The sequence below is a fragment of the Hirundo rustica genome, chromosome 7 (genome assembly GCF_015227805.2).
Source record: "Hirundo rustica isolate bHirRus1 chromosome 7, bHirRus1.pri.v3, whole genome shotgun sequence".
Classification (NCBI taxonomy): Eukaryota; Metazoa; Chordata; class Aves; order Passeriformes; family Hirundinidae; genus Hirundo; species Hirundo rustica.
In genome coordinates, this window is record NC_053456.1 from 29,961,314 (window position 1) to 29,983,017 (window position 21,704).

General features: G+C 46.3%; 1 protein-coding gene across 1 annotated transcript in view; it reads left to right on the plus strand.

The window, feature by feature from the left end:
• TMEFF2 (transmembrane protein with EGF like and two follistatin like domains 2) overlaps positions 1-21,082 on the plus strand; it is a 126,436-nt gene extending 105,354 nt beyond the window's left edge. The window contains exons 8-11 of the mRNA XM_040069692.2: positions 12,753-12,876; positions 14,366-14,524; positions 19,339-19,425; positions 19,828-21,082. Of these exons, the coding sequence (XP_039925626.1) occupies positions 12,753-12,876; positions 14,366-14,524; positions 19,339-19,425; positions 19,828-19,924 (467 nt within the window). The 3' untranslated portion in view covers positions 19,925-21,082. The remainder of the gene's footprint in view (positions 1-12,752; positions 12,877-14,365; positions 14,525-19,338; positions 19,426-19,827) is intronic.
• The last annotated feature ends 622 nt before the right edge of the window (positions 21,083-21,704 follow it).

Genomic DNA, 21,704 nt, shown 5'->3' on the forward strand with positions numbered 1-21,704 from the left:
TTATCCATTTTCTCCTACACTTAAAATTGGGAATAGTAAGGGATATCTCTCCAGCTCCAGGCATGGGCAAGATTGCTCACTGCTTGGTGTGCTCCTGTTTACCAAGTAGCAATTTCAAACATACAGTCTGCTGAAAGCAAGACTCTCTGAGCAGCCACAAAAGACTTTAAACCCCAGTCCTCTGAGCAGCCACAAAAGATTTTAACAATGCAACTGGACTGATAGAAGAAGCAGGGTTGTAGACTCTGTGGACCCATTGCCATCTCAGTTTTACAATGCAGGACTCAGGGCAAAGAGGTGAGTAAAAATAGCATCAAACCACATGGGATTCATCCCTCAGCGTTTGATTTGTACAGAGCGGTGATCACGGGTTTGCAACATGCCAATAAAATGTTTCTGAGCGTAACAAAACTTTTCTGAATAGCCTGAACAAAAGCGGTGAAAAGTATGGCTGAAACCATGCTTTTAGCCAGCAACAGATATATCTCTGAGTAGTCACAGGCCATTCAGGGTCATGCTCTGGCAACTAATATAACCAGGATATTCACAAGGGATTTGCCAGGCATGTGATTCAGGAAGTGTACAAAAATACCACATATAGGAGTCAAGTATTTTTATTTTAGTCTCCTATTTTCTCACACACACTTCCCCCAAATTCTGCAGCTCTTTCTTTAGTTTCCTGGATGAATCCTCTCAGGCAGCATGTTTTTACAAGCACAGATGCTACCTTGGAAAAAAAGAAAGGAGGGAAGGGAGCCAAATGGGTGTCACACTTCAGCTTGGCAGCATCTTGCCAACATGCGCCCTGAAAAAAAAAAGGAGAAAAAAAAAGGACTGCTTTTAGTAATCAAAACTGAATATAAAATCAGTTCAGAACTAGGGCTGTGAAACCCTTGGATTGTCAAAAGAATTCAAGGAAACCCTTGTAGCCAAAATGACATCCCTGACCTACTTGTCCACCCTGTCATGTACCTAGGTAACCTTTTCTTATCCGTGCCTTCCATCAAACCTCCGACAATTTTGCCATTCATACTTGCTTTCATTTGTAATTTTTTGAGTTTGTTTGAAGTGTGGAACCAGAAAGTGAAGTCTCATAACCCCATGCTGGCAGACCTAAATATAAGTCAGAGACCTTTTCAAACACCGCTTCTCTGTGGAAAACAATCCATTTAGGCCTGGAGTTCCTATTGGAAATTAGGGAGCAGCCTGGTAATTGGATTAGGGTGTGCTTTTATGTGCAGCAGTTTCTCAAGAGGAAGTTCCTGCTTTGTTTCATTGATTGCCTGCCCGATCCTTCTGCCAGTAAAAGCCATGCAGGCAGCTGAAGGGGCGAGGATGGATGGAAAATGCTGCTCTGTGTTATGTAAGAGTGCCTGTTCTCCAAGTATGATCAAGTGGATACAGGTTGTAAGTGCATCTCCACACAAACTGGAAGCATGCTTTGTTAATCTACAGTTTAATTGCTGAAAAGCAATTTCTACCAGTGTAGTCCTTACAATCTGGAAGAGCTGCTAGTTGCACCAGTACTTAAATTCCTGCAGGCCATCTGCGTGGGTGCCAAATAAGGGAAAACTTCAGGACATTTGGGATTGGATGTGCGAACTGGAGACCTTTGGAGTCTACAGTGTTCTAGGGATTGGAGGGAAAAGGAGGAAACCATATTTGACTTCCACATTTCCAGAGAGAGTTTGGAATTACCAGGTTAAATTTACAGGTGTGATGCTGGGAACATGCCAGGCTCAGTCATACATGGTACAGGAGTTAATGTGTCAGGACTTGCAGGGGCATAACTTAGGGCACAGCAGTGCTGCTCCGAGAGGACTGGTGCCCCATTTCTCCAATTTCATCGTCCCCATCGAGGAAAAGATATGTCCTAGGTGGGCAGGATGAATCCTGGTTGTTTTCTGGATGTGTGGCTGTGCCCTTGCGCGCCGGGCGGGTGCCGGCCACTGGCTGGCTCAGATCTGCACAGCGGCCAAAGCGTTTTCAGTCCGGGTATGCCAGCAGGCTATCTTTACCTGTGGGACTCGGCTTCTCAGCAGCATCTGGCCCAGATTGTGTTGTGACGAAGGCAGCAGATAAAAGGATGGCTCTCAGCTGAGCAGGTTTAAAGACGGTTTATTCAGGCCGAGCTGCGGGAGCTCCGCAGCTCGTCCAGACTGCCGGCCAGAGAGACCCTTTGAATTTCCCACCCTGAACTTATAAGCGGGGGAGGATTCAGGGGAGGTGACAACAGGACAGCAAATCAGGGAATTCGGGAGGTGACAGGTGGTGTCCACGTCTAAGCCTCTGACCACTGATGAAAAGGGAAAAGGAATTCCCCTGGGGCCGACCTATCACTTGACGCCTCTCTGGGAATTTCCCAGGCCTGGGAGGGGTCCCAAAGTGACAGACGGGATGCCCCAGAGTGGCGGGGAGAGGGGATTGACAAGGATAGGTGGGGGGTGGGATGATTGACATGAAACAACTTGTTATACAGAAAAGTCAAAGGGGATGGACTGTTACAGAACTGGGGGCACAGTGAAATGAACCATAATATAAAACTTCTTACAAAAGCTTGATAAAACAATTCTTGCACCGCCACATGGATGGGCTCCCATTTTTCTGCTCGAGCTCCTCCAAGCACACCCTCAGCTGGGAGGTGGAGACATCATCAGTCATGTGCCTGTCCCCCAGGGCAGCGCCAGCCAAACGATCCTGCTCCTTCCACACATCAATATTCCTGACACCCATCTTAAAACTTAGGTCATGCATATCCATCTACTATTCAAAAAGTGTCAGAAGGATACAAATATCCCTTCACTATTTTTAGAGTCATATCAAAAGTATTTATCAGCTTTCTGGCACCTCATCCCATTTGTCACAGTTGATGGTATCTACCAGTTGGCAGTGGAGGATGAGGTGCTCTAGAAAGGCAGTGGCAGGTGGAGGAAACTCCAGAAGCTGAGACCACAGGTAGGGTGACTCCTGGGAGTTGTTGTGCCTGTTGTCACAGTCAGGAAGCGCCTGTCACAGTCTTCTGAGAGCAGGCAGAGCCCCAGGACTCACGGGAGCGGTGCATCCCCACCTCGGTGTTTCCCAACCCAAGGGGTGTGGAGGGAGCAGGGAGCTCAGCCTGGGAGCAGGGCTGAGCTGTGGGAGAGGAGGACAGCCGATGTGAGGTGACCACCGTCTGCCCTGCTGCCCACCAGCCCTCCCGCACCGCCTGGTGATGCCGAAGGACCGCTTCCCTCGGCACACGCCCTGGCTGTGCATCCCGGCTCCAACGTGCACAGGGACGGAGCTCAGGCTGTGTATTTTGCATAATTCACACTGCTCATGCAAGGTGGTACAGAAGTGCTGAGAATCTTTTTTTTTCCATGCACACGTTGCCAACGGGCAGCTCTTCCAGCTCCTCCGTAGCGCATACCTCAAGGCCTGGCATCAGGCAGCTCTTCAATGTGCAGGTAACGTGTTCATCGGCCTCATGCCACAAAGTCGGGCTGTTTTCATAGCGCTGTTGGTTTTTAGAAGGCAATGTATTCAGGTTGAAACTTTGCCCACATACCATCTGCTTCAGCCTTATCTTCTTTGACAAGAAAGCTGAATATATAATGTCCACTTGGCTTTCCTGGTGTTACATAAGGTTGTGGATTTGTGTTAGGTTTGCAGTTTCAGAGCTCCTCTGAGGCTCCTGCAACATGCTCCTGCTCTTGTTTTCAAGTGGAGAATCGGTGACCAAAATCAATACCATCTTCATAGCTGTAATGAATGTGACCCACAGGCTTTTTTTAGGGTGACCACAAGCTTCCATCATATGTCTGAGGGCTATTTGCAAATATTGATTGGTGTTGCAGATTATCTGTAGCCATTTCATATGAAATCTTAAGGTCTTGCAGTTTTGCTCTCCGCGCTCGGTTTGGTATCAAAGGTGCAGCTATAAATCACAAGTCCCAGCCAGACACACTGTTGATAGCCAAGGTTGCTGAATTTGGAAAATTAGGTGTTTTAGGGGTTTTTTAGCTGCTTAAGGAGGATTATTCTCAGTCAGCTCCAAGTGAGGGAAAGCACTGCTTTGGAATCACAGCAGACTCTGTTTACTTGAAGTGGGGGAAAAAAAAGTGGGACCTTCATATGCAAATGTATGGCATTTGGAAATGTCATATAGCCACATCTACATATAAATAAGCTGCTCTGGAGTGCTGCACTAGCCGGGCTGCTTTGATATAGAAATTGCATAGTAGCACACAAAGCAGAAGCAGCAGGACTCCACTCGGTCAAGTTCGGGGAGTTTTGTTCCTTAATCGTCACTAAGTTAACTAATAGTGCTGTGTCACTGCAGTGCTGGACTGGGAAGGGTTGTGAAGAACTGCTGGTTAGTGAGAATGGTGTGTGTGTGTGTGCTGCTGGGGCTGTGCAGGAGGGATGGTGGTCTGTCTCCTGTGCCCCAAAAGACAGCGCTGAACATAGAGCTGTTCCTCTGGCAGCATCCCTCCTAGCCATCCTCTGCACATCCATGCCTGCTTTCTCTGAAGGAGACACGATTTGGTTGTATAAGGAAGCATCTTCTGCTGCTAACATCCACATACCGGGGTGGCATTTCCATCTCTGTTCAATCTGGTATTAAACAGTAAATTGGAACTCTCAGGCGTGCTTTTTCAGAGGGGAGCACACAGAGAGGAGCCCTGATCTGGCTGTTCCTGTCCATTTTTTACCCCCTCCAGCCCTGGCGCTAATGAGTAGCTGGAGGAGATGTGGATGGGAGAGAAAACAAGCCTTTGGCTCAGCTGTTGGGAGGAATTTCTCACAGAGGGTGACACCCGCTCTGCTCCTGCGGATCCATCCTGTGTGATGGATCCAGCACTCACCCCTCTGCCTTCAGGCACGCAGCCTAATTGGAGGGAACCTCACAAATCTCTAAACTGACACCAACTCTTTTTCAACGCAGAATTACAATAATAATAAGGTTAACTCATCCTCTAAGGGCTCTGTCATGAGCTGCCTAAGGAGATCGTATGCAAGGGGATAAACTATGACTTTATTTCTTTACACTGCTGGTTTCTGAAGGGGGAGGACGCTGCTCCCACAGGGCTGGTGGCATCTCTCTTAGGCAGGAGAATCTGAGTGAAGGGAGCATCAGCAGCTTGCCAAAAACAAAGAGTAGCTGAGTTAGCACGAAGAGGGATTTAATCTATTCTAAGAATGGGGTTAACAGAGATTTATTCAATCCTGACACAAAAGAAGGCAGCACAAACTGTAAGGACCCCTTTACCCAAGGCTTTGATAAATCCACCATCCAGCCCTGCATCATTAAATCACAAAAAAAGCAATGATTGCAGCCCTCGAGACAGGCCCCAGCAGCGGCTGCCTTGGAGAGCCGTGTCTGTGTTACTTCATCCACAGAAGTGTGGGGACATAGCTTGGGGACAGCTGACACACAGATGGCACAGGGAGCCGGGGACCTCGCCAGTCTGCTGGGATGAGCGGCTCTGTGGAGCTGCTGCAGGGAGAGCTCAGTGCACCAGCCTCCTCTGGATGTCCTGGAATCAAGTGTGGAGTGCAGCATCCAAGAGCAGCGGGTGCTGCTTGAGGGGTGGCCTCGCTCAGGGTGAGAGGCTGAAATGCGGTGGCAGGGAAGCAGAGGAGGTCAGACAGGGTGAGGCAGCGGCCTGCCTTACCTCCCTGAATGAAACAATCACCCCAGGGAGGAGCTGAGCCGAATGTGAGCACCTGGACGTGGAGAAAGTGCTGCTTTGGAGCAACACATTAGCCCATGTGGTGTTTTTCTCTTCCAGTTTAGCCTGCATTGCTGGGTGTTCCCGTTCGGAGGTGTGAGCGGTGGTTGCTGCCGTGTGCTCGCATCGCCGTGCACCTTTGGGTTGTATTGCACCTTGTACTGCAGTAACTACTTGGTGGAACCTTCTTTTACATGCAGGAGCCTTGGCTTTTAGGGACCTGCACAATCTCTAGGGTATGGCATCTGTGAATTCAAGGGGACAACAGATACTGTGAAAAACAAGGGTAAAGAAAAAAATACAAAAACAGTCCTGGTTTAGTTTTGAGTAGACAAATGGTCTTGTTATATATGCAGGAAAATGATTAACAAGTTGTTTGATTTCAATGAGTTTTCTCAAAGAAGGAAGATACACTCACAGATGTTGTAAATAAAAGTGCTTCTTGATTTCCAAAGTTCAGCAACAGCTTTAACATATATAGCATAGCCCCCATATATCTGCTGACAAGCTGAAAGTATTTTGTTCTCCATTTGAACATCTGGGGATTATTAGTGTCTTAATTCATTGGTTTCTATTATTAATTATGGCAGCAGGCTGAATAATTACGATGCATTGCTGCAAAGACAGAGCACAATATTTTTTTTTCAAAGTGCACTAGGACATCTTGCCATCATCTCAAACATAAAAAGCCCTAGATTATTTTTAAAAAGGAAAGTGGATTTTGTCTTATTCCAGAGAACTGATTTGCATAGGGACATTTAAAATTAATAAATTACTGTGTTCAGCAAGCCTATTTTGTGCCTGAGAAAAGAAGTGAATGTAATTTATTTCACCATGTTCCATTTCTTCTTTTTTTTCCCCTTGGTGAAGCAGCTAATATGGGAAGGGTATTTTTTTTTGAGCAGTTTCTGTAGAAAAACTAGCTTCAAGTTTGTACTTGGAGTGGCTGCAGGAGGAATTCATGCTCAGGCTGCAGCATAGTGGTGCCAGACATTTTCAGATGACATTTGGTGTCTCATTTTCCACTTGCTCTCAGGGAGAGTGGGCTGGTGAGCTCCCTCTTGAGCAGCAGCAAGCACTTCCTTCGGAATTCTCACTCAACGCCCACCCAAACAGTGATTTTCAGGCGAGCTGCTTGCACACATTTTCCTCGTTGTGAAGAGGCGCTCTATAATTGTAAAAGCAAGGTTTCAGGAGGAGGGAACGTGAGATGTGACAGTGCTCCTGGGGCTGGCCCTGAGCAGCTGGCAGCAGTGCAGTGGGGCCGTGCAGCAGGGCAGGTTTGCCAAGGACTCTATGCCTTGGAGCTGGTCAGCAGAGAAATCTCTGTTCTCTCCTCAGAGCTGGGTCTGAGCTGGGATTTATCACGGCAGCTCTTCATTACGAGTGAGTAGAAAGCCTAAGGACTTCATCCCTAAGTTGCTGTGGGACCTCACTTACTGTTGGATGCTGCTGAAGAGGGAAAGAAGTACCAGCGAACCTGCTAAAGCAATTCTGCACTTTCAGAGGGAGCAGCATCATCACCATCCTTCTCCTGGACCTTTGAACCATTCCTGCAGATGTTCCTGGCCTGAGACAGTTCCCTTTTACATCCAAAGAGCAGCAGTTGCTGACTCAGTGAAGTATGTTACTCTGTGAAGATGAGTAACATAAACTATCCCTAGGCTCATCCACAGGGTTCAGATTCCCACCTGTAGTCAATCAGCTGAAGCTCTTTCCCAGAATTCAGGGCATTCCTGCCTTAGCTCCGCAGGTGGATACTCTGGATGTTTGTTGTGATTTCACACAAGAATTGCACACGAGGTCTCTTTCGTGCAGAGCGGCAGAGCTCTGTTAAGAAAGTTCCCAGGGCTATGCTCTGCAGCATCTTTTTGGGAGAGCCAACAGGGAGGTAAAAGGAGTGAGAGGGATTTGCTTCCAGAAGGGGTTGAGAAGGTTAAAGGAATACGCTTGACCCAAGAATCCCTTTTTCCCTTCATGTGTTCTCTGATAATGTGATGTGTAAGGAGTCACTACTTCAATATCAGCAAGAGCTTCCGTCTGCAAATTTGACTGACCTCAGCAGTATTAAAAGATTAAATTATTATATAAGTCAATTCTCCTTAACCAGCTTTTCCAATGAGATAGGTGTCAAGATAGCTTCTGCTGCACATCATTCACTGTCTCATCCCTTATTTGATGAGGTAGATGTGTATATATGTATTTTCAAGCCTTCCCTTGGTCCAGGGATGACTGTACACTGGGTATTAACATTGTACATGAGCCAATATTTTCTCATACGGGCACAGACTAATAGTTATTATTTCCAAAGCTCTAACATTACCTGCTGCACATCAGCCAAAATGCTAACATCAGAATTTATGGGCCATGGCCCTCGACTTTTCTTGCTTGAAATCACCTAGAAAGCCTCACTGATTCACACATGGGGAGTGACAGAATTATCAGCCCTGCAGAACTAATTGTTAAGTGCCTGGCAGTCAATTCTTGGACACAAGAATCCTATTTTTGCCTAGATCTTTATTTTAATTTCTCTAAAGTGCATTGTAGGACCTTACATCTGGAAAGAATTTTCTGGGCACTCCAGGCAGTACTTCATATAATCCTCGTCAAGGGCACTAATGGGTTTATTCCTTTGTCGGCGGCACTGCTGCACATGTTTGGTTGTGGAACAGAAGCTCCACGTTAGCTGGGATGGGAGCTGGGGACCGGTGAGGGCTGCCCAGAGAAGAGTCTGGCTGCCTTGTTCTCATCGCTTGCAGAGTCACATCCTGCCACCAGGCAGACTGTTCCAGCTTTTGAATTCCAGCTCTCACTGAAATACTTACCTGAGAATCTGAAGGGTTTACATTCAACTTCCAAAGACCGAGGGAAAGCCATATAGCTAAACCAAAAATTAAAATTAGAATTATACAAAATATATTTGAAATCATTCTTCTGCGCCGTCTTGATGAAAGACAGGAACTCACAATATTAAGGAATTTAGACGTGATAGCTTTGAATAATTTATTTAACATTTCAGAAGACAATCCATCAGAAGAAGCAAGATCACTGAGCGGGTGGTCAGCCACACTGGATATCTTTTTAGGATCCGGTTTATCCTAGAGAAATAGCTCATCATCTCAGCATCTCCCTGCCATCCCCAGAGAGGCTGGAGAGCAAGGGTTCAGCTGGGAGGCTTTTCCAGTGAGAGAGATGATGAGCTGTTTCAGGCTACACGAAGTAGCATCTGGCCTCCACGCACTTAAAAATAATGTGTTTTGACTGGGGCATCTTATTTGATAGGCGATCATGTCGTGTGCTGGCACTAACAAGAGATGTGAACAATATGAAATGTCATGGTAGGCTAAAGATGAAAAAAATGCTGCAGAAATGCAAAAGATGTTGGCTTCATCAAAGTGACTTTTCCGATCAGAAAAGTGCTTCAAGAAAAAGATTCTTGAATACAATTAATCTGGAGGGCGAGGGTGTATTTCTTTTTTGAAATAAAAAGGACAAATGTTTTGACAAATGTGGCAGTAATTTCTTTTATCCAGAGATAGGAGGGACTGACCCAGTCATTCCATTTTTACCTCTAGTCTTTACAGCTGGCTTCTGCCTCAAATCCTGTCCATCACAAAAAGGTACAAATCTGTCCTTCTGGCACAAATAAAACTCTCCCACATTGTTGCCAATAACAGTGCAGCAAGTCTAGTGTGTGAAGAGGAGCTACTGAATTTAACATTACTGAAACCTGAGTAACTTTGAATTTGGTCTGGGTCATTGCCCTATGCGTACAGATCTGCTATGCTTGGAAGAAAAGTGGGTTTGTATTTAGCTTAGCTCTCTGTAGGTATGAGGTTGGTGTGGTAGAGAGGCTCCTTGGTGTAGTGATACTGTAGATTGATTAGTAAAACTTACATCCAATACTGAATTTATAAATAATCCAAAGTTTTTTGTAAGGGTGGAAGTCCTAACTTTTTAAATTTAGGTTTAATTTTTTAAGATAGGCACAGTTCTTGCTTGCTTCCTAACCTCAGCATGTTTTTTATTTATATCCTCTCTTTTTAGAATCAGTTTATAGTTCTTGTTTCATGGTGATGTAAACCTTGCGATGCATTCATAAGAGTTAGTATCTCATCAACAGCTGGATTGCTGAAAAGTGCTCAGGTCCTTCCAGAAATGGGAGCAGTCAGTTTTAACACGAAGGGACTTTTAAAGCATGCCTGGGTGTTTGGGTCTCTGCATTGGCTCCGAGAACATGGATTTTGTAATGAGAAAAATAACTTGTTTGGGGCAGGGAAATATTTCGTGTGTGTGTTTGAAATGTGCTGGGAGGGGGAACTTCTCAGTCTGAACAAAATGATGTTTTTATTGTGGTCTGTATTTTGAGTAACCTAAATGGCAGATCATATTAAGAATGTGTTTTTCCCCCTCTCTACCTTTATATAAATCCCTGGCTGTTTTGGAGGAGTCATCAGTCAAAATGAGATACAGATAATTTGTGTCTGAGTTTTGTGGGCTCTTCTGAGACAGGTGACGAGTGTTCCTGTATGAAGTGTTTACCCTTTGAAGTGTTTATCCTACGAATGCTAGCAGAGCTTGGGCCATCTCATTTTAGATTCAAGAAAGCATTTTCCATCACAACATTATGCTTAGAGGTGTACTTCTGCAATTACGACGAGTTCTGCGTGATCCCAGATTCACTTTAAAGTGTGCTAGAGACCTTGTTAAAGAAAACATGGTTTCTACTCACATGATTGCCAGCCCTGCACCCACACTCAGTGAGAGCATCTGCACGTCCAGATAGGTACTGGTCCCCCTTTCAAGGCCCAGGTTAGTCTGTCCTGAAAGTTACAATTTCCCCCCATCTTGAAGTGTGCCTTTAAAAAGGTAAAATTAAACCAAAGGATTTCATACTGTTTTAACCACACTGCTGGCTGATCTGAGAGAGGAGGGGTTCTTGCACTGAGTGGTGGTGTGCAGGCATGGCAGAGTTGTCACAATACCTGAGAAAGAACAATCAGAGATGCACACACACCTGCATGTGCACACGGAGCCATCTCCTGTTCTTCAGAGAGGAAGCAAACTTCCTCTGGTAGTGGAGGATTTGAAGGAAAAGGCATTATGTTTTCCACCACAGGAAAAAAGATGTGTATTAATAAGGAACCCATACTCTCTTGCTGCAGTTTCCTGGACAGAAATAGTTTTGAATGTGGGCCAGAGCAGAGGTCAAGCACACCCAGAACCCTTCAGGCACAGTGCATAGGTGATCACTACATAGGTATGGAGTCCCACAAGTCCTGAGCACATCGAGATCTACGTGTGTGCCATGGGCAAGTCCATTGACAGCTGACACATCACACGCATTTATTCTGTCTGGGAGGATTTCCAGGGCATAAAGGAACATGCATGAAGAGGTGATAACTCTGTGCATGTATTTCACGTGTTGGTAGTGTCTCACTTAGAGGGTGATAGGTAGCCAAAAATGTTTTGTGCCAGGCCAAATGGACCTCTTGTCTTCCCACCTTTTTCCAGTAGCAAAAATTCCTGGGCAAGCTGTCAAAGGAGGTTGTACCATACCTGTAACATGCCTGCTGTCAGCACATCCTGTCTGTGCTGTGCCAGAGACAGCTGTCTGCCCCCAGCCCAGGAATCCTCAGTGCTCCTGCAGTGCACGGTCCCTAACAGCCTCCACCAGCCCCACACAGGTATCCCGATGTAATCAGGGAACAGGGAGAGGCACGCGGGCTTGTGTTCAGCACGTGTGCCTCTGAAAAGATGCATGGTCCGGAGTGCTGAGGTCCTGAAAATCCTAAGGATGAAAGAGAAGCTAATGCTGTCAGCAGGGACGTAGAGGTTGCCTGTCATTCTCATTTGCTGGGAGCTGGTCCTCGCCTGTTTTCACATAAGGACAATATAACCAACTTTATTAGTGCAAGTGGTTAGAGACTCTTACAACTCTCCTCGGACAGCAGCGACAGAAAAGAAATTCATTATGAAAATCTGAAACTTGGATCTGCTGCACACGCTTTTCCCAGAGGTGGGATAATACCTAAGCATGCCTGCTGCTGGCATGGCTGGCTCGGAGGCAGAACACAAATTGCAATTGTTTTATAACACTTGGGGACTTCCTTCGGAAGATAAAAATGCTTCGACTTATTTGGCGGGCAAACTACATTTCCTCAGACATCCATCATGAGATTTCTTTCTTCTGTTTTTAATTAATCATGGCTAGAAGATACTGCGACAGAAAAAGGAGTGATACCATTTGAGATATCATAAGTAGTGATTGGTTAAGTGGAAGAATTTGACAAAATTACCCAGATTAATTAATACCTTGGTGGCCGCAAAATGCATGTGAGTTCATGGTGGTAACACTCTGTTTCAGCCTGTGAAGTTGAGTACATACCTGTTCCGAAACTAAATGAAGCCTCCATTTTTCCTCTCTGGATGAAGGGATTTTTCCAGGATTTTCAGTCTCAGTGACTCTAACTGCTGCAGAAGTAGGCTCACGAAGTCAAACTGGTTTAAAGTGCTGGATGCTGTGGGACGTGGAGGAGGCCGCTGGGTTTTGGGGCAAGGGCAAGCAGCACTGATGATAAACTTCAGCTCTAGACTCCTGCTCTACTTCAGCCATAAAACTGTCTTTCTGTATATCTTCTGTTGACTTACCAAATGTATTGTAATGTATATTACATGCAAATGTCCAGAGTCCCTCTCCCAACCTTGTCTCAGTTTGAGGAGACATAAAGTAAAACAGAAATAATCAGGTATTTTGCATGTGCTATTCTGTCATCAGATTTTGAATAGTCATGTTATTTTCTCAGGTGTCTCATTTGCTGTTAACTCGACAGGAATTACAAAAGACTGAGGTAAACCCTTGCAAATCTCACATCAGCCAACCTGTTTGAATGGGCAAACCCTTGCTCTTGCTTCCGGTGAACATCTTTCACATCCTGTTCTTCTGGTTTTCCTTTCTTTCATATGTCTAGTTCTTTCCATCAGTTTACCTTATCCTAACATGCTCAGGTTAACTTTTCCATTCACCTGTGTTCACAGAGAATGCAAATAAACTGGAAGAAAGTGCAAGAGGGATCTACATCCCTTGTCCAGAGCATTACAACGGCTTCTGCATGCATGGCAAGTGCGAGCACTCCACAAACATGCTGGAACCGTCCTGCAGGTAACCCTTCTCCCACCAGCAAGGGAAGGCTACCCACATGGAAATACTGACTTACAGAAACACTTAATCTAGATCAGCTGTGGAAAATAATGGCAGCCGTGGCCCTTTGTGCTATAAAATCCATCAGACTTAAATTATTCAGCGACGTCCCGAAAGCGTATTGAGTTATGAACAATGTTAATTGACTGTAAAGCCATCCAGTAACCTTCAGTTATATTTAGATGTGTTTTTAAAAGCCCTTCACAAAGCTCTCAGACCACGCCAGGTGCCCTCCTCAGCCTGAGGGGGAGGACACACACCAGCGTGTGTCCCTGCTGTTGCAGGAGTGGTGCTCGTGGGGCAGCTGGCTGGGGCAGAGGTGGCTGCTTCAGCCAGAGGTGATTTTGGAGGAGGTTTGGGCACAGAGGAGGAATAGATTGAAAGCACTGTAGTGCTCCTGCAGTGAATGCCTCCCTGCACAGGTGCAGATATTACTTAAGTCCACACAGTGGCCAGGTGGCTGGAAAAGGGCTATCCCACGTGAAGCACCATTTTCCTGGGGCACTGGGATGGGAGCACAGAGATACAGACCAGACTCTCCCCAGGGCAGAACCTCAAGGCAGCTTCTCCTGAGTCACATAAGCAGCCAGGGCACATTTTGCTCTCTGCAGCTGCTGCATTTTAGGTGCTCCATTCAGCTGGAAAATGTCCTTTCCTCAAGGTGCTGGCAGCTGTGGGAATGCAGAAGAAAAGGGAGGAAACGCAAGACTTTACCCATCAGGGTTAGTGCTCCACTAGCACACCTGAGAGGAGCCCAGGCCATCTGTCTCAGTCCCTGACAGTTGCTGCTGCCATTGACCTGGATTTTCTCATCTTGCTTGGGCAATTAAGGGGAAACAGGGCAAGAGCTAAAACTGCAAAAGCACTGCTTGGCCCCAAAATCACAGAGCAGTGCAGCAGGCAGCACGGGGTGGATGGCTGCAGCATCAATAGGGGGTTTTTTATAGCAACCAGACGAAATGTAAATGATGTATCCACTTTAAGGAACATCTAATCACATTTCATATGGAGCCTGGATGATTGCTTATCACCTCCTTAGGGGTAATCTGCATAAGGAACCACAGCTCTATGGCTTTTCACCCTCCCCCACCCCCCCAAAGAAAGGGAGAAATCTAAAGTATGTTGTTCAAAGAACTAAATGGGTTCTCATCACAACATGCAAGTAGCTCCACTTGAAGCCAGTTATGTCTTGGTCCCCTGGGCACCTCCTGGCACTCTCACAGCGTTGTTCACTCTCACAGACCTTAGTGACACTGAGGACCTCAAGTCTTCCCTCTGAGAGGTTGAGCACTCACTGATACTCTCTCTGTGGGAGTCCATTCTGCAGAAAAAAAACCAACACATAAGCTTATGCTTCAGCCATTAATTTTTTTTTTTCCCCCAGATACAATTTTCCCAGCATTCTTTGAAAGCAGCAGGTATAACGAGAAAAAAATATTTTTTATTTCAGATGTGATGCTGGCTATACTGGACAACACTGTGAAAAAAAGGACTACAGCGTTTTATATGTGGTTCCAGGTCCAGTACGATTTCAGTATGTCTTAATAGCAGCTGTGATTGGAACCATCCAGATTGCTATCATCTGTGTTGTAGTCCTCTGCATTACAAGGTCAGTATCTCTGGTACTTTGCAGTAAAAAGAGAAAAGACTTTTGTTTTTCCTGCAATGTGCACTGATTATACCGATTTCTGCAGTGACACTGCTGATAACAAATGCTATTTAATTCACCAACAAACAGAAGATATCATCTGGTCCAGCCAGCCAGTGCTCCTTCATTATTATGACTGGGTTTTTACTCCCCCCTTAATGAAACTTAGGTAGCAACCGTGCCTACAGCAAGTGAAGTTCTCTATTTTGTATTCAGATGCTTGGACAAATATTGTTCATACAAATAAGGGGAATATAAATACAGCAGCTGGATCAACACTTAATAAAACTAATCATACCTCCATCTGGTTTCCTTAAGGGCCCATTCCCTTAGTCCTAATCAGGCAAAGCATACCAACTTTTAAGCCTGTTTGCAACCCCGCTGATTAAATGATTTCATTAGGCTTGAGTGCATGTTCAAAGGCACCGCACATGTTTTAGGGTCTTCTGTGTAGAGATGTCGTTGGGTTGGTTTTTTTTTTCCTTTAGTGAGGAGCAGAGGGTTGTGTGAATGGAAAAAGCCCCAATGTAGTTCAGAATGAGAGGGGTAAATGCAATCCTTCCCCTCCATGTGCTGCTCTACTCCCCCACTTGACTGTGTTGCCCTGCTGGGAGGGCTTGGGGTAAGTTCTGAATGTCAAACATATACAGGCTTCTCTTAGAAATCATAAGGTTAAATTAATTCAGCTAGCAACACTGAAAAATTACTCTTTTAAAGATTATTTTCTTTTTAATTTTTTTTTTAAAAAAGGCAGGTATCATACCTCCATATAAAATAAAATCTTTACTTTATATCAGCCCCTATGTTGCACTACCTGGCTGGAAGACAAGTGTAGGGCATTTGTTCCTGGAAAAGACAAAACATAAATCCTTCTCTGGCCTAAAGGCACAAAACAAAACCATTTTTGGCCAAACAGAGTTCATCACCTGAATGGCAACTGCCGAATGAGGCAGTAGATTACAGGAGGTGACATGCACAGAGGTAACTCAAATGATCAAAAATACAGCGTGTAGTGAGAGAAAGAAGGTGGTGTAGTAACTGATAATGGAATAAATATGTATTGTTTTGTCAAGTGACTCTAGTTTTGTCACCTTGATGCAGTGAGCAAAGTACTTTATACTGAAGAATGAAGACAGGGAGCTCTGAGCGATCCGGCACTGTAATGCAAATTACCCATCACACTGTTTTCATACAGAGGCAGTACCTTTTCCCCCCACACTTTGTAACCAAGTCAATTTATGATCTTTTGACTTTTTTCTGTAATGCATGTAATTACTGCAGAGCATCCTCCATCCCAGCATAATGATTTGAGATACATTTGCAAAAGTGTGCTCTTAAATGGCCTAAGAGAAATCCACATGAGAGAGAGCATTGTGGCAGCATATGCATAAGCAATTGAGGTTTTGAAGTTGTCTGCTTTGGAGAACCTGACTCTACTGGTTTGAACTCCGCACCCTGAATTCTTGAAAGTGCTGAAACCACCTTGCCAGGTTCCTGGGAGAAAGAAGGGAAACTTCTTCGCTCAGAGGGTGCTGCGGCCAAACTCTTTGCTGCTCATTTCAGTGCAACTTTCAGCTTTATTAATTTAACAAGCGAGTTTGGTGCACTGCATCCATTTGAGCTTCATAAAACTACCATTGTAATCTCCCAGCTGTCATTACTGTTCTTGCTCTTAAAATTTTACCTGTGCGGTGGTGCAAATCTGCAGGAGTGTCCTGCACTGCTGGAAGGCTCCGAGCAAGTCCTGGGAAATTTTAGGGCCACTGCTGCACAGACATTTAAATCTGAATAAACGGGCTGCTGACAGCTGAGGTTTGCCCCTGCCCCTTCCTCTGCCTCCTGAGCACTTGGCCCTCCAAGTTAGCACTTCTGTAGCCACACAACCAGCAGAGTCAGAGGATGGACTCAGCTGAAAATGCAGCCAGCAGAAGGGGTGATGGTTGGGGTTTACGTGGCTCGGTGCTTGGCTGCTCATCACCAGTGCCGGCAGTGGGAATAAGTTTCTGGGGTGGAGGAGTAGGGAACCAGAGACCAAGAGGTAAAACAGCGAGGTACAAGTCTGCCCAAGGACTTTTAGCTCAGAGATAAGGCAAAAAAAGAAGCAGTGATAAAAGTGAAGGAGGATGGCAAATAATAGAGGTATGGCCTAGTGTCGTCATGATTCTCAGCAGTTTTCTTTACAGCTTTGCATTTTTAGTGCTTCCCTAATGTTTAGTCACAGCAGCTTATTTATGTGAAGAAATAACTTGATTAAAAATGAATGCATAACGTGTTTCACCTGCTATGAATCACATTGTGAGTAACTCGAGCTCTCGAGCAAAGCTTCAGTGGAGGGAGGGAGAGCAGCCTGTGCTCCAGTACTTGGTTTACATCGATGTGACTGCTGTGCTCACTAATGAATGCACCCCACACACAGTGCACTACAAAGGACTTCTGATTAAAGAGTTAAGGAGCAAGGAAAACCTATAGTTTAGTTTTAGCACGTGATTAAGTCTCAAGAGCTGGTTAAATGCCAATGCCCCCCTTAAGAACCCCTGCTGCACTTCAGACACAACGCACCTGTAAATGCAATAGCGTTGTGTGTAAGCAGCCCTGGTGTTGGTGCTGCGCTCTGGGGCCTTCCCAAGCTTCCACTCACTGGTAACTTATAGTTAATACATGGACATTTTTGGTTCAAAGATACCTTTTCATCATCTCAATTGGAGTAATCTCTACATTTGACTTGATTTGTCTCGGCCTTGAAGTAAGTGACTGTGTAGATACTGTCAGTGTTGCTTTGGGGAAAATGCCTAGGAGATGTTCATCTCCTTGCTTCCAGCTGGAGCAGTTGGTCCCCACCATGCCCAGCTGCATCTTCTGGGATTGCTGACCATCCTCATCATCCCCCAGCCACTCGGCTCCTCCATGTTTTGTAGAAAATCGGTCTGGTTGTGCCCACTGTGCCCTGGTTCCCTAACCCTGCTTCACACGGCTGAGTGCTGGGGCACAGCAGGGCTGTAAATCCAGATGCTGGGGGCTCGGGAGGAGCCCTGGAAGCTCAGCCACACTGCCTGGGTGTTGGTGGGGCTGCCTGCGCCGGTGGCAGCGCCACTGGCCGTGTCCTGCAGAGCACCACGGGGCCCTGCTGTGCATTCGCTGCCGGCCGGGCAGGAGAGGCCGCGCGGGGACGGCGCCGGCGCGCACACGATGCGCGGTGACCCAGCCCTGTGTGTGCTAACGACGGCTCCCTGCCTCACTCCCAAAGCGGGATGGCCTTTTCAAGGATCTCGCCGCAAATAATGAGTTTGTCAGGAGATGGCAGAGCGGCTGAAGCCCGCCTTAGTTCCGTAATGAAAGCTGTGCCGTGACCCCCAGAGCGCAGGAGACGCAGGCTGGCTTTTCCTGGAGTCATGACAGCAGCCTACTTCACTGCTTCCCAGGAAGGAACAAGGCAAAATATAGCCCACAGCCATACAGCTTCTCGTGAGGGGGTGGTCCTGCTGGCTTAAAAGTGAGGCAAGTCAGGACAGTCTGACCCATATTTTGCTAGACACTTACATAATTGTATTCCAGCATTTTTTAAAATGCTTCCTAAGTTCTTATGCTCTTGTTTAGCCTTTCAGTTGACATCACAAAACTGTAACATCGCTCCCATTCAACAGGGCAGGGGTGGAGTGGGGAAATGACCCTTTTTATTTTAAGGGGTCAGGAAAAATCTATTTCACTCAGTTCTGCTCTTAGTTTCTTGACACACAGCTGCAGGCAAGTGTTTTAAGCTGTCACTGCACTGAGGTGGGCTCTCCCCAGTGCATAACCCATAGGGTTTCACAAGGTGCTGCTGAAAGCCCTCCTGTAACAGAAGAACAAGTCAGCCCCCTACAAAGGGAACGTTTTTCCATGTCAGTGTGGTCTGGAGTATTGTGTGACCTCTTCTCACAGCACTCCAAGAGGGTGTTTCAGTCTCTGCTCTGCAGCTGCCCACAGTTTTTACCATAGCCACCCTTGGCTTTCAGCTGATTAGAACATCCTGTGGCCTCCACCTGGGATTAAACTTCTCCATGCTTTCTGCCTGAGGGTGCCTTTCCGTGAGAGGGAACCAGAAACACGCCATTAGCTTTCCATTAGGGGGAAATGTAGCATCCCCCCAGCAGGTGCTGCTGCGGGTGAAAGGTTGAAACGTGCCCTTGCTGAGGAGCACTGGAGGTCCTGAGACACGAGGGGTTTGCCCCTGCAGCTGTGCAGAGGAATGTCAGATTTGGGGCTTTCCAGCACAGGTGCTTTCCACACCAAGCCAGGCCGCTGTGGCACAGTGCTTTGCCTGTAAGTAAAGTAGCTGTTTGCTCATGGACTGAGCATGGAGCATTTCCATGGACTCATGGGGGATGGCAGACACTTTGAGCCATGGAAATGCAGCCCCTGCAGCCCCTTTGTAAACCCTTCACAGACCTGGGACGCTGGCCAGGTGAGCGTGGGACCATCCTGGATCTTCCACCTGGCTCAAAATAAACGCATTACTTAAAGCTGAACAACGCAGTGCAGTGGGGATCACGGCAATGCAGCGGGAGTGTCCAGTGTTCAGGAATCTGAACATCTCCCTTGCCATAATTTTGTCCACTGTATGTTTTGGGGGTTGCGGTGGGTTTTTTTTGTGATGCCATTGCCATTAGCCAGGACATTTCATTTCACTGGGGAGGAAGCACACTGAGGGCTGGAGGATGTCCGTCCCTGCTGCCCCCGCCGCCTCTCGAGCAGATGTGTTGCTAAGAGCCGTGTATTCTCACAACTCTCTTTTCCAGGAAATGTCCCAGGAGCAACAGAATCCACAGACAGAAGCAAAACACAGGGCACTACAGTTCAGACAACACAACAAGAGCATCGACAAGGTTAATTTAAAGAGCGCATGTTTCCACAATGGCAAAACTAACTGCAGAGAGCTTGGACTACAAAATACAGTATTATAGACAAAAGATTAAGACAAGATCTACACATGTTGCCTTGCATTTGTGGTAATCTACACCAATGAGAACATGTACTACAGCTATATTTGATTATGTATGGATATATTTGAAATAGTATACATTGTCTTGATGTTTTTCTGTAATGTAAATAAACTATTTATATCACACAATATAGTTTTTTCTTTTTCATGTATTTGTTATATATAATAAATACTCAGTGATGAGAAAAAAATTGCCTTTCTTAAATTTGCTGTATCTCATAGCTGTGTATAGTCTTGGGATATTGTATATGGACACTAACAAATCTCTTTCTTTTTCTTTTTCCAGTTCTAGTGGCAATTTTGAGTCTACTGAACTCAGTAGTAGGGTTTTGAGTTGGTCCAAGATCAGCGACAATTATGGATGTGGGAAAGGTGAAGAATAATTTAACCTACATTGAGGAGGGATAAAATATTTCAGATCCGGAGTCAACTACATTTCATCAGCCTTCTTCTCCCATACCATCTATCTTTACTCTCCCATAGCTTAGGAAGTCTTTGCCTCCTAAATTAAATCCTAACCGAAGGGGAAATGGAAATTCTCGGTAACCGCAGTGAGAGTGTCGGGGGTAACGTTTCCATTTGGAATGGAATTAGGTGTCTGTCAAGGTGAACCCTACAAGAACACTTTGCAGAATCTCCAACTCTGGTCACTGGAGTGAGTGAAAATTGCTTCTCACTCTTGATTGAAAATTATTAGGTTAAAAAAGTTAATAACATAATAACAGCTGAAATGCCAGTCCCATTTGCACCTCGTGAACATGCTGATATAATTTATTTTTTTCAAAGAGAAGGTGAAAACCACTCAGAAAATACCTTACGAATAACTTTATGGGTGACCCTACTCCATTAAATGTAATGAACCCAAATGTTGGCTATACCTCAGGAAAATAAGGGCATGTGTTTTGTCACATCCACATGATGGACAAGATGCAAAATTATTTCCATGATAGCTGGAGCTCTCCAAAACACATCCTTTCGAGAAGGTAATTCTGCTCTAGTTTGTGCTGTGAATTTTGAAGACGGCAGAGGGAGACCGAAGGGCAGAGTGGGGTAACGTCTGCTGCTGGATAACATCCACCCCACTAATTGAGTGCCTGAGCTCTAAGTCCCACTGAGTAGCAGAACTGAGCTAGAGAGTCCTCGTAACAGCAGTCACTGCTGCTGCTCTGCAAAGAGCCTTTGCCCAGGCAGAACAGAGTTAGGAGTATTTCTCACTGTCATCACCGTGTCAGAGTCAGGCCTGGGGTTCCCTGGGACGATGTCTCATGAGTGTGTTTCCATTTCCTGCTTCAGCACCCGTCTGGTCACTCACAGCAGTCACCACCACCCCCACCAGTGACAGCCCACCCGGCCTGGCCTTCAGACACGGGTGCAGCGATACTTCTACTCTAACACGACTTCTGGTCTTCCCCCTCCCTACCCCAGCCTGCTTTAAAGTGAATCCATTGCATGATGTTCACACGGTCTCAGTTTTTGTCTTGTTCTGGGTTTCTTGGCTTTTTAAAGGTAATAAAAGGTGATTGGCAAGAGATGCCTCCAGACACCTGGTCTGTGCTGATTGATGGGAGTGGGAGTGTGGTGCTTGCACAGGCAGAGGGGCAGGTGTTGGCACAGGGCAGCTCTCTGGCGCTGGGGTGCTGGCTCGGCAGGGACCTTCTGCTCCCTGGAGCCGTAGGCTGGGCCAAGGCAGAAGGAGACGGGGCCATCCAGCCACCCCCTGTCCTCAGCCCTGGCCCCAGCTCTCTGATCTTGGATCCTTGTTTTCAGACTGAAAGAGCGATGGAGTGGGGCAGGAGTGCACAGCAGAGGCTGTGAGCAGGTGTGATCCTGGCTGGCTGCACCGCAGGGATGTTTCCACGCTCAAACCCACCGCAAACACTCCTCTCTGTCCCGGCCCTTGCTGGCTTTGTGTCCCACGCTCAGGCTCAGCCCGAGTGGTCTGACAAGGAGCACAGGCCAGGGACAGCAGAGCTGCACTGCACAGGTTTGGTGGCACAAGATACTCTCTAGGGAGGCTCTGCAAGCTCCGGTAACTCATGCCCAAGTGGCATTACAGTGTCCCTCCTCAGAGCCCTGCGTTGCTACGCCTGACACAGCGATGGCAGCGAGCTCCTTTGAGGAGCCCTTCAGCAGCAGGTTCAGCGTTAGGCTGAAGGAGGCGAA